The sequence below is a fragment of the Macrobrachium nipponense genome, chromosome 1 (genome assembly GCF_015104395.2).
Source record: "Macrobrachium nipponense isolate FS-2020 chromosome 1, ASM1510439v2, whole genome shotgun sequence".
Taxonomy (NCBI): Eukaryota; Metazoa; Arthropoda; class Malacostraca; order Decapoda; family Palaemonidae; genus Macrobrachium; species Macrobrachium nipponense.
This window is the reverse complement of record NC_087200.1, coordinates 31,847,277-31,860,720: the sequence shown is the minus strand read 5'-3', so window position 1 is coordinate 31,860,720 and position 13,444 is coordinate 31,847,277. Positions and strand designations below refer to the sequence as shown.

General features: G+C 33.6%; 1 protein-coding gene across 1 annotated transcript in view; it reads left to right on the top strand.

Annotated features, from left to right (window-relative positions):
- Positions 1-4,430: 4,430 nt before the first annotated feature.
- The window catches only part of LOC135219217 (cell adhesion molecule Dscam2-like), a 275,739-nt gene continuing 266,725 nt past the window's right edge, over positions 4,431-13,444 (top strand). Inside the window, 1 exon segment of the mRNA XM_064255786.1 lies at positions 4,431-4,998. Coding sequence (XP_064111856.1) covers positions 4,947-4,998 — 52 coding nt within the window. The 5' untranslated portion in view covers positions 4,431-4,946.

The following is a 13,444-nucleotide window of genomic DNA, read 5'->3' as shown; positions in this document are numbered from 1 at the left end:
ATTTGTTTAATATAGGACAACACGGTTTCGTACCCGGAAAAAGTACACAAACCCAACTGTTAGTCCACCGTGAGAACATATTCAAAAATATGAAAAGCGGAAATGAAACAGATGTGGTTTATCTAGACTTTGCAAAAGCTTTTGACAAAGTAGACCATAATATATTAGCAAAGAAAATTAGAAAACACAATATCGTAGATAAAGTAGGAAGATGGTTAAAAGAATTTTACACAACAGAAAACAGATAGTTATTGCAAACGATGAGAAATCGGATGAAACCAAGGTAATATCCGGTGTGCCACAAGGTACGGTGCTAGCTGCAATATTGTTTGTTATTATGATTGAAGACATAGACAGTAATGTTAAGGATTCGGTAGTGAGTAGTTTCGCTGATGACACAAGAATAAGTAGAGAAATTACTTGTGATGAAGATAGGAACGCTCTACAAAGAGACCTTAACAAAGTATATGATTGGGCAGAGGTAAATAGGATGGTATTTAACTCTGATAAATTTGAATCAATAAATTATGGAGACAGAGAAGGAAAGCTATATGCATATAGGGGACCTAATCATGAGACAATCACAAATAAGGAAGCAGTTAAAGACCTTGGTGTGATGATGAATAGGAACATTGTTATGCAATGATCAAATAGCCATTCTGTTGGCAAAATGTAAAGCAAAAATGGGAATGTTGTTACGGCACTTCAAAACAAGAAAAGCTGAACACTATGATTATGCTTTATAAAACATATGTTCGTAGATCCACTTGAATATTGCAATATGATATGGTACCCACACTATCAAAAGGATATTGCACAAATAGAGAGTGTACAAAGGTCCTTTACAGCTAGAATAGAAGAAGTTAAGGACCTAGACTACTGGGAAAGACTACAATCCTTAAAATTATATAAGTCTAGAAAGGAGAAGAGAACGCTACATGATAATTCAGGCATGGAAACCAAAAGATAGAAGAATAACAGAAAATATCATGGAACTAAAAATATCAGAAAGAGCAAGCAGAGGTAGATTAATAGTGCCCAAAAACTATACCAGGAAAAATAAGGAAAGCACACAGAACATTAATCCACTACGCACCAGCATCGATAATGCAGCGTCTATTCAATGCGTTGCCAGCTCATCTGAGGAATATATCAGGAGTGAGCGTAGATGTGTTTAAGAATAAGCTCGACAAATATCTAAACTGCATCCCAGACCATCCAAGATTGGAAGATGCAAAAAATATACCAGAAGATGTACTAGCAACTCTCTGGTAGACATTAGAGGCGCCTCACACTGAGGGACCTGGGGCAACCCGAACGAACTGTAAGGTCTGTAAGGTAAGGTCTGTAAGGTCATTGAAACATCAAAGAGATTTTGTACCAAACAAAAGCTTCTACCACTATCACCATTAATTAAATATATTTTGAAAAGTTTCACAGTAAAGCAATGAAAATACACTCCCCCCCCCCGGCCACTTACTGAAACTGATAAAAATGAAGGAAAAATTACTTTTAATTTAATACTCAGTGTGCTAGAAGTCTAGACGAATCAATGAGGGGAAAAGTGCCTCAAATGAAAATGTTTTGCCTTCCGCCCAGCCTCGTTAAATTGAAAATATATTTGTATCACGACTTCCCATTCGGCGACTCCCCAGAAAATATATTCAGCACCACAGACAGAAATACTTCTCTCATTTAAGTGCGCTATGAGAAATGGCTGGAACTAATTCATATATATATATATATATATATATATATATATATATATATATATATATATATATATATATGTATATATAATATATATATATATATATATATATATATAATATAATATATATATATATATATATATATATATATATATATATATATATAAAAAAAATATTTAACATAAATATAATTTTATAAAGACATAAAATCTTACAATGTATATATTCATAAACATAACATACTTTGTTTTTATGCATTTAAAATAAACACATATATATAATATGCATATATAATATATATATATATATATATATATATATATATTATATATATATATATATATATATATATATAATATATATATATATATATATATATATAATATTTTAAAGTACATAAATCATATACATGTATATATTTCATAAACATAAACATACAAGTTTTTATGCATTATAAACACACACATATATATAATGCCATATATATAATATATATATATATATATATTATATTATATATATTATATTATATAATATATATGTGTGTGTGTGTGTGTGTGTGTGTGTGTGTGTATACATATATATATATATATATATATATATATATATATATATATATAATATATATATATATATATATATATATATATATATATATATATATATATATATATATATATATATATATATGTGTGTGTGTGTGTGTGTGTGTGTGTGTGTAAACATTGTTTCTATTCATATATGACAGCTGGTCACTATTTTACACATGTCATTTAAAGACTTTAGGTTTAGACTTTCAAAACATAAATATCACAATATAACTTATGAATATCTGACCATCAGCAATCTTAGGGAATTGTCCATAAGTATATTTTCTCTGACCGGCACTGGATCCTTCGCCATTCAGGAATGGTACCAGGGTGATAATCACTGACCATTCAGCCATGAGGAGAGATAAGAATTGATTTCGACTCTGTTACCCAAATGTCGATTTCAGGTTCTCTACTCAAAATCGATGCCAGCCAATCTCCACCAGCACAACTGAGTACCAAGTTTGTACTGCGCGATGTATTCCACATCAAGGACCGAACTGAATCTTCTATTTACGCGTGTTATGAGAAAAATTCGGCCAGAAATACCCCACTGATAACGAATTCATCGAACCTCGAGAATAATCTACACCCGTAGAGAATAATTATACAAATACATAAAAATTTCGTAACCAGGATATCAACTGTATCATCCCATAAGTCACAGGTTTGAATTCTGGTTGGGGGGGGGGCTTTCGATATTTTTGTAACCCACGTTTACCAGTATGGAAGGTGGGATTTCAGTTCCTGACAAACACAAAGAGAGGCACGGCTGATATTTTGTTTTGCTTGAATTCACTGAACTTGAATATCTTACACTTATATTTTTGTCACAATTATAAATATTATAGCAATTCTTTTCTCAAATACACACACTAAAATAGCGAAAAATCTAATAACAGACAGAGTGGGTGTTCAACAAAACACAATTAAAAGTAATGTGAGAAACCTTCACAACAGTGTGAAAAAATTTATACATGGAATGTCACTGACTCAAATTTCATCTTTTTTTTTATATATATATACTTTTAAATCGCAATTTTACCTTCGGAATCGTTACAGAGGCTTAATTATTCATAACAGTCTAATTCAAGAAACAAACCTGGATGATCTTTAAATAATCGGTGCTCAAATACTAATAAGAAATCTAATATACAGATGGTGAAAAGTTATAAGAATATCAGTTATCATTCCAATTCAACAATCTAGGTTTCAGTAATTTCCATCAGTGATATAACATAACCTGTAAGGGAAAAAGAAGAAACACCTTTCCCAAAAGCATCTTACAACGACCCTGTGACAAGCAAAGATATCAACTCTAAAACATAAAAGTCTTTGAGATGGAAGAACAAAGTAAACCTAGGAACGATGTTAAATAAAAATGAAGCTGCCATTACCCCAAAGTCTGCGCTCGTCAGTGCCTTATGCGTAACTGAAATCATCCTAATGAAGTAACTACCACAAATACCCTACCCAGTAAGTCTCTATAAAAGGAGATATTAAAGGATTCTGGAAATCCAGGGTTAATGCCTATGATAAGAGCCATGACCCAAACACCATCAGGGTAAGCCATTCGCCTAAAAGAAGAATATACATGTCACTACGTTATGCCTGGAATCATTCACTCTCAGGAAACCAAGTCCTCAGAGGATTTTCCAGACAGTAGTCTCAGCATATTCCAGTCGACAGGTGACAGTTACAGAGATTTTTTTCTTCTACTGACTTTTTTATGATGTGAATCATCTTCCTTGTCAGATTTATAGTTATTTATCATAACCAGCAAGGCACTAAAGGCTATATTGCTATGAATGAATAAATATCAGTCTTCGCGTTCAAACTGAAAAGAGAAGAAACCGAGAGATTCGCAAGGCAGGGAAATGTATTTACCAATACTCTACCGCGAAAAGAGGAAATTTGATTAAACAATGATTAGTGGACGTAGCAGCACCAGCAGCTAACAGGTTACCCCCGCCCCCCCCCCCCCCCTCCCTCACCTCTTTTTCCCGCTTACGCACAAACAGCCACCAACGCAGCAGCCTCGTGTGCATACTCAATTGAGTGAGGCAAGAACTGACAAGCCTTGGGCAGTGGGAATCACCGAACGAGATCGCACAGCCTCGTCCACCTCTTCATTCCAGTCGGCAAACCCCTGGCAACTCGGCAAGACTGCGAGAGCAGATGCAGTCCAGTCCCGTCGAGTCTCCTGGTCTCCCGGCGCTATTCCAGGTTCCAGTTTCCCGCCTAAACCCGACGCGTGAGGCTGTGCACATTCCCGGTCTTCCTCAGTCTCGCCACGTGGTTTAGTAACTTTGGGAAAAGCGAAGGAATTCGGATTTTCTTTCGTTTCTCTGGATTTTACCGAAGGTGGAGGACAGACAGGGGTGACTGTAACTGTACGTTCAAGTGTAAACGTTACTCACTTTATTCAAGTTGCTCTTAAGAGGTGAAATGTATCATTTAAGTTTGTGATGAAAGTTTTCTTACCAAGTGAAAGTGTAGATAGCACGGAGGACATTGTGATGTAAATCGGAGGAGTAAACTAAACATGTTTTGCACGTTTACAAGGAGAGATATAAGAGGAACTTAGACGTATTAGAGGGTCTCGGCGAGTTAAACCTTCACATATTATTTACCACACGGGAAGATGACGTCCGCTCTAATCATACATCTCCTGCTGTGGATTATAGCTTACGCAGGTAAGTCCTCATTCTATACCTTTATTATTATGATATACAGATTTATCATGTCTACCGCTGGTAACAATAACATTGATTCACTTCCGATGAAAATCGTAACAATTAACATCTTTATATATAAGAAATATATATATATATATATATATATATATATATATATATATATATATATATATATATTATATACACACACACATGTATGTATGTAAAACAAATGATGGCTTTTTATCGATTTCATGACTATAATCTTAATTTTACCAACCTGTTACCCTCTCAATTTCCTTATCAGTTATGCATTAGTTATTAAGTGGAAATAATGATCAACATAAGTCATTATTATTTTGAATAGTGATAATCATTACAGCAAAGAAAACCATAAAAGAAGCGTTAACATTTTTCGACTTCAACCAACGATTATAATCACTAATTTATTTTTCTAATATACATACACACACACACACACACACACACACACACACACACACACACATATATATATATATATATATATATATATATATATATATATATATATATATATATATATATCGCACTTTATTATTCTGTCACCTGCCAAGAAACAATAGCAACAGAAGCTAATATCGTCTATTTATAAATCAGACGTTTCAGGTCAAACAAATGTGGGTTACAAATTAGAATAATTACGTTATTTAAGTGGAAATAATGTTTTTACGTTTAGTGCTATGGAAATGGATAATATTAAAATCTTTACGGATATTCAACAGTAGAAATACTGAATAAGTAAACAATCATACAGTGTATGTATATATATATATATATATATATATATATATATATATATATATTGTATATATATATATATATATACATATTATATTATATAAATATATATATATATATATATGTATATATATATATAGTATATATATATATATATATATATATATATATATATATTATATATATAATATATACATATATATATATATATATATATATATATATATGCATATAAATGAATAAATATATATGTGCATATATATAATATATCTAGTATATAATCTATAAAATATATTATATATATTTATATTGTTATATTATACCCACGTATATATATGTACAAAGTATGCTTGCGTAAAATACACATACATTAGCCATAACTGTGTAACCGCTGCTTCTGTCAACAAAAATACTAGCATAATAGAGTTCCTATCAATTAAAATGCAAATATGTCAATATTCATACAGTGACGAATTATTTGCATTTTGATTTTGTATTTGGATAATGGGAATAGAGGCCGATTTTGATAGCGAAAAAAAATCTATTGGAGAGAAATCATATACTCTAAATATTTCCAGCCAAAAAGTCTGTTCGTTGTAAAAGAAAAAAAAAAGTAACGTAGTAATCTTGATGTCATGGTACCTTTAAAGTAATTTCTGTGTCATTTTCATTTTGGTGGAACATCTTTGGTCATTTCTTCTTTAGTGTTTTTTTTTTATCCTTAGTGCATTCTCACTTTGTTAATCTCCGGAGAGAAAGAGAAAGAATCTCTCTCTCTCTCTCTCTCTCTCTCTCTCTCTCTCTCTCTCTCTCTCTCTCTCATGTAATTTCATCTTTAATATGGTAATATTATATCTACAGAATCTTAATTTCAATGTAAGTTCTCGTCAATTTTAACTTTATTGTAACTTTATCACTATAGGGCACAAATATAATATAATGCTCATATTATCTTTTATGTATTTTCCCTTTAATATAATTTCTATAGAGTTTTATTTTCAATGTGATTTTTCGTCAATTTTAACTTTATTGTAACTTTTGTCAAGGTAAGGTACAATTATGATGTTATGCACTTTTTTCTTTGAATTAACAGCATTCAGGTAAAATTCCAGAGCTCATAATATTTATAGTAAAACATTCTCAAGTAGTTCTAAATAAGTAGAATAGTATACGTACTACTTTTTTTATCTTCCGACCGTCATTAGCATTAAGACACCTCATGCACTGCAATAAGGCTGCATGCACTATAAGAGAAGTGAATGCTACGCAGGTTTGCAATAAGGCCAAGTTGAACTGAGAATATGAGAGCATTTTGCGTGAAAGAAACTGCAAAATAATAATCCGAGACTGCAACAGCGATGCAGGAATGCAAATCGTGAACCAACGCAGATTGCAAGAAGACTGCCACAAAACGAACTCCTCAGTCTACAATAAATAATATTCTCAGTAAAGCCCAATATGACAGCCAACCAAATACCCTTAACTGGATGAGGTCTGAAGGAAAGAAGAGAAAGAAGGATGTGGTAAAAATAGTGGGATCTAAACAGGAACGTAACATATATATATATATATATATATATATATATATATATATATATATATATATATATAATCATAAAAAACTGCGATATCTAATAAAATAACATGTATACATCTAATCATGACGAGCAGAAACCAACAAGTTACTGACCTTTATATTTTTTTTATTATTAATTAGGCTATATGCATATTTAAAAGCGTCCAAACAAAGTAGAAGAGGAATCATCCCAATAAAACAAATATATTTCCGTGGTACCTGAATCCTCCTGGAGCCAAAAGCCAGAAGCTTAGAATATGCAGCGCAACATTTTGGAAAGAAAATATGTCCGGGAAAATTAGAAATCGTCCGGGACTAATCCTTTATTCTCTTCAGCCTAACACCGGAGGTCGGGATAAAACAACAAGAAAACGTTTCTTTCGTTTCTTTAGGGGGGAACGAGAACAAGCAGAAAACACGGGTTTTGATAAATTTCTTGTTCGTGAGGCGCAAGGATTTCTTCAAGCACAAGATTCGAATTCAAGTAAATAAGGAAGGTTTACCCTTGCAACGCTCATCATCTGGTCATTGTTTAAAAAAAATAAAATTTAGTAAAACTATAATTACAAAATGTGAGCTGACCATTAGCACTCTTTTCATTTACAATAATCGTATGTTAGTTTATGTGTCGTCAGCAATCTAATAGTAACGTTTAATGGCGTAGAATATATATTTTTTTGGGGGGGGTGTGTGTGTGTGTGTGCTCTATGTAAAATAATAAATAACAGTTTTTAATCCTAGTATCCTCGTGGGGTACGAGCCACATCTAATCGAGACAGGCTGAAGAAAACGCGTACGAAAAACAAATAGGAAAAATAATGCAAGGTTGAAAAAGTGTGTGTATGATGAAGAAATTGAAAGAATGGTCTCAAGGATGCGGGGGAAAATTAGGGAAACTAAAAACCATGGAGAAACTTGAAAAAGAAAGGAGAAATATGAAAGTATGACAGCGAAAGTAGAGCCACGAAAAAATACAGTGATACTGAAGGGAAAAATACAAGAGTAATTTAACAGTAAATAAAGGGTCAAAGAATACGTAAGAAACAGAGAAAAGTGAGATAAAGAGGGGAGCAATAAGTGGAAGAATCGTTACGAAAACACAACAACAAAAAGTACAATAAAGCGAAAACTACAAAAATGAGCAAGTGAATAAACACACGCAGACCAAGAAAGAACCGAGGAAAGAATAGAAATAAAAATGGATAAGAAAACAACCCGCAACGAAAAAGGGATAGATTAGAAGACGGAGAGAAAATTTAGTAACAAACAAACAAAGAGGAAAAGGAGGGGGTCAAAAAGAAAAAGAAAATAAAAAAAGATGAAAGAGAAGGGGCCATTTTTCCTAATTTCTTTTTCGCCAGTATTTCGGCTTCGTCCCGCTGTTTCAGTCGTATGCAAATCTCCCTGTTTCTTTTGTGCCGAGAGTTTAATGGGTTATAGAGTCAGGAGAGGAAGGGCAAAACAAAATAATAATAATTATTATTATTATAATAAGAGGGTGCTACTAGAAACAGCGCACATAGTGAGAAAAGTGACGGACTCCCAAGGAGGCAGGATGAAACCAGGAACCCCACACTATAAAACCACCAAGTCGAATAGGATGATTGTGAAATAAAAAAAAAAAAATAATAAATAAATAATAACAATAATAATATTAATAATAATAATTCAATAAATCTCATATTATCACGAGTCACTAATATGGCGAAGAAATCAACACTAGTGTAAATGTAAATACATTATTAAACTAATATAATATATATATATATATATATATATATATATATATATATATATATATATATATATATATATATATTATATAAAATTATATACTATGCATGTAAGGGTCTTTTTATCTTCATATATATATATATATATATATATATATATATATATATATATATATATATATATATGAAGATAAAAGACCCTCCTTATATGCATTGTATATAAACTCTTGTAAGACCAGTGATCCAGAGCACAGAAGAAGCGCTCGAAATATATGGCTGCAACGTGCAATTAGTGTTTTATGGGCCTTTTATCTTCATATTATGCTGTTGTATTACAGTAAAAGACATTCATATATATATATATATATATATATATATATATATATATATATATATATATATATATATATATATCGAGAACCTGCTCGATTAAGGAGAATTGAGCAGGTTCTCGCAAGCTCTCTCTCTATATTTAACATTTTCACCCCTGTGAATTTCCTTCACTAATAATAATAATAATAATAATAATAATAATAATAATATAGTGAAGGACAGAGGGGGATAGAACAAAATACGGAGGGAAGGAGCAAAAGACAGAGGAAATAACAATAATAATAATAATAATAACAATAATAATAATAAATAATAATAATAATAATAATAATAATAATGAATAATTAACTTATAAAAAACTATAAGGAAGAGGAATGCGAAAGGTAAGGAAACAGAAGAAAAGGAAACAAGAAACTTTAAGAATACTGAAATAAATAACATTATTATTATTATTATTATTATTATTATCATTATTATTATTATTATTAATCTAGTAAGTTTTGTAAAAAAACATTGATGGTGGGAAGTAAAGAGAAGAAAACAGGGGCAGACGATAGAAGAAATAACAGAAATCTATATATATTATAATAGCAATGAAGAAAAAAAGGAGAAGCACTGAAAGAGAAAAAAAAAGATCAAAACAAAATGTTAAAAGAAAAATGTCGCTACTAAGACACATCTTTCTCAATAACTACTGTAATATACAACCCAAATGAAGCGTGCTGCTTCTGCTGTGGAGTTAATAATAATAATAATAATTCAGATGAATTCAAATATGAACGTCTAATGTCCTGGCGCAGTCGATTATTTTAATTAAAACATCCATTCCCGAAGACAACGCGATATCAGGAAGAATTCTTTCAGTGATTTATATTCTTGAAACTAAAAGAAATAAGTTATTATTAACTAACGGCCCTCACAATCAAAGGTGACGGTAGTATAAAAGACAGTCAGTACAGAAATGATGCAAGAGGGCCAGAGCGAGAGAGGCTGTCCCAGGCTGGACGACGCCCACATTAAAAAAGGGCTTTATTTTTATTATATGTAATATACATATATTTGTGTATATATATGTGTATGTGTGTGTGTGTGTGTGTGCATAAACAAACCTGCCATGCCAAGAAGTTCACACTAACATTACAATGCACATGCAAAGACCGCGGACGTATACACAAACAAAACATATGCAAGCAACATGGAATATTTAGAATAAATACCACAATAAACAGCACTGAGGAATTGTTATTCGGTCATTACCGGCAGCCAGCCGCTAGTGGGCCCAGCCCCTTCGCAGCACCGCATGACAAGACGACAGGGGCTGGAGAGAAGTCTTGCAACGGGGCGAAAATCGATTAATGCCACCCTGGGGGTATCAATTAAGACACTCCGTGGAAGCCTTGAGATGCGAACCTTCCAGACTCAGATAGAGCTATTAATTACCATTACCACAATGCTGACTGAGTTGGGGGTGGCCCGGGTGAGGACGGGAGGGGGAGGGGGGGGGGGGTGGAGGGGAGGTGGAGCGGTTGGTAATTGTCAATTCTCAGACCCATCAACAAACGAAGCACGACGAGGTATTGTCAAGGGGAAAGGGTGTAGGGGAGGAGGGTGGGGTGGGGGGGGGGGGTGGGGGGGGGGGACGGTTGCACCAGTTGCAGAGGTTGTTGGGCTTGTCGGGATTAGTCGCCCAAACCAAATGATAACAATAATAGTGATGATTGTTCGTGATGATAATTTGTTCCAGGATTTCCCCAACTTCTTTGGGCTTCTATTGTTTTCCGTTTGAATGTTTCCTTTTTTGTAACTGAAAAGGTTTATATGAGAGGCAGCCAAATACTCTCAAGTCTCCCAAGTGCAATCCCTAAAAAGACGAAAGTTTTGTGGTCTCTTGAAAGATCGAAGTTCACAGAAATCAAAGACTACGGTACTGAACAGAAAATTCCAATTCCTGGTACTCTTAAGGAATAAAGCAGTGATAAAAATGAAAAATCCGAGGACTGTTGGTTTTCAGATTAGATGTGAGATCAGTTGGCCTGGCCGCAGTCAAGTCACTTTTCATAATGATTCTGCCGTCCCAGTTATCTATGACTCTTTTCGATAGACGTTTTGTTATTGCGTTCACCTGAACATTTATTCGGCTTTCTGGTCATCTTTACTTCCTCTTTCTTGCATTTCATCACATCTTCATCGCCTAATTTTCATTGTTATATTTATTTATTTATTTTAAGTTTGCCACTTTCAAGAAAGATCGCTCATATTTGTACCCGCGTCACCGCAAGCAAAGGGAACTGTTATTTCTGAGCAAGTACCCGAATTAGTCTTTCATTACGATCCATATAATGATGTTAATTGAATCCTTTTAAGACATATCAGAACCAACATCACGTATCTCTCCTTTGCATCCTCTAAAATACATATCAAGAAAAGTATCACTGGGGAAGTTTCAAAGCATTGCCTGATTTAAGTGACCTGTAGTATTTGAATTGTCAAAGAGCAGGTCTTCTATATATGGAGGATACACGGACCTCTTCTTGGAAATGTCAATCCTCTGATTATTCGAAGCCAAAGGAAAAAAATGGCGCGAAGTTACGGCTCGATTCCCTCTTTTAGTGTTCATCATAAATCAAATATGTTCGACACAGTTTCTGAAACTATTAAACACTTTGGTATGATATATAGCACACTGATAGTACTCTCAGTGGAAACGTTCACTAAACAACAATTCAGAACTATTCACACATTCTTTGCACTTTCCCTTAAACCTTGTACGGAAAAATCACACTAGAATGTTTTTCTTGCTTACAGTTTCAATCTTATTTTGGAATTGAAGTTATCTGGATTGATCAGCTATTGAGCGTTCAGTGTATCATTTCTTTCCAGTCGAAGGACGAAGTTGCAAAATCTGCCTTTATAAGATCAACTTACTGATCATCAATACATAATCGGGCGTGAGAATTACAATCTGCTTTGAGACACGAGCACTTCGCTAATCACTTTCATGTCGGTGTCAGCATTCTTCCGATGAGATAACAAAAAAAAAAAAAAAAAAAAAAAAAATAAAAAAAGAGAGCGAAACGTCAGTGCCATCTGAAATAAACCTATCACACGCATGCGTATTTTTCGTGATGTGGTATAGCTATAGCGTGATAGCCAGCAATGAAGTTCGCCTTCTAGTAGTGATCACAGATCAAATTTGGATGCTCAGAAAGAGAGAGAGAGAGAGAGAGAGAGAGAGAGAGAGAGAGAGGTGTATCCCCCACCACGAAACTCCTCTAATGCTCCACAGCTCACGGCATCCCGAACGGTGTGACCTAAGGCTAGGTCAGGGCTAACGTGACAGTTGCGTGTCTCTATAACATTAGAGGGAAAATGAAACGGTAATTAAAATGTCGAATCTTCCTAACTGATGAGGCGCAGACGATCACGAACGATGCCTGGGAAAGCACGAGAGCCTTTCCACCTTTCCTGCCTCTGCCTGGAGGTGGTTTCTCTTGCAGGCGAAGGTCTGGATGTCTGTCCGTCCTTCTGACTGTCTGCCCGTCTGACTGGCTGGCTGTAAATTTGCTTGTCTCATTTATTTGTTACTTTAGCTTTATGCATCTAAGTATGTGCATAATTTTATTCAACATTTTTATTCAATACTTTTAACTGAAATTATGAATGCGTTGATATATATATATATTATATAGATATATATATATATATACACACACACACATATATATATATATATATATATCTATATATATATATATATATATATATAATGTGTGTGTGTGCGTGTGTGTGTGTGTGTGTGTGTGTGTGTGTAAGTATTCTTACACATTTGAGGTAGCAACATACTGCATGGAGCTGCAAACACTACTCCTTCAGTCATATGACCACTTTTACACCCTTCAGAGTAACGACTAAACTATGAATGCCATTTTGATCTACATCCTACATTAATGAAAAAGCGTTTGTCATCGATCTCAGGATAAGGAACCCCCACCAAAGGGTCCACAACCCTTAATAGGCACTTTTTCTACCTTGACACTGAATA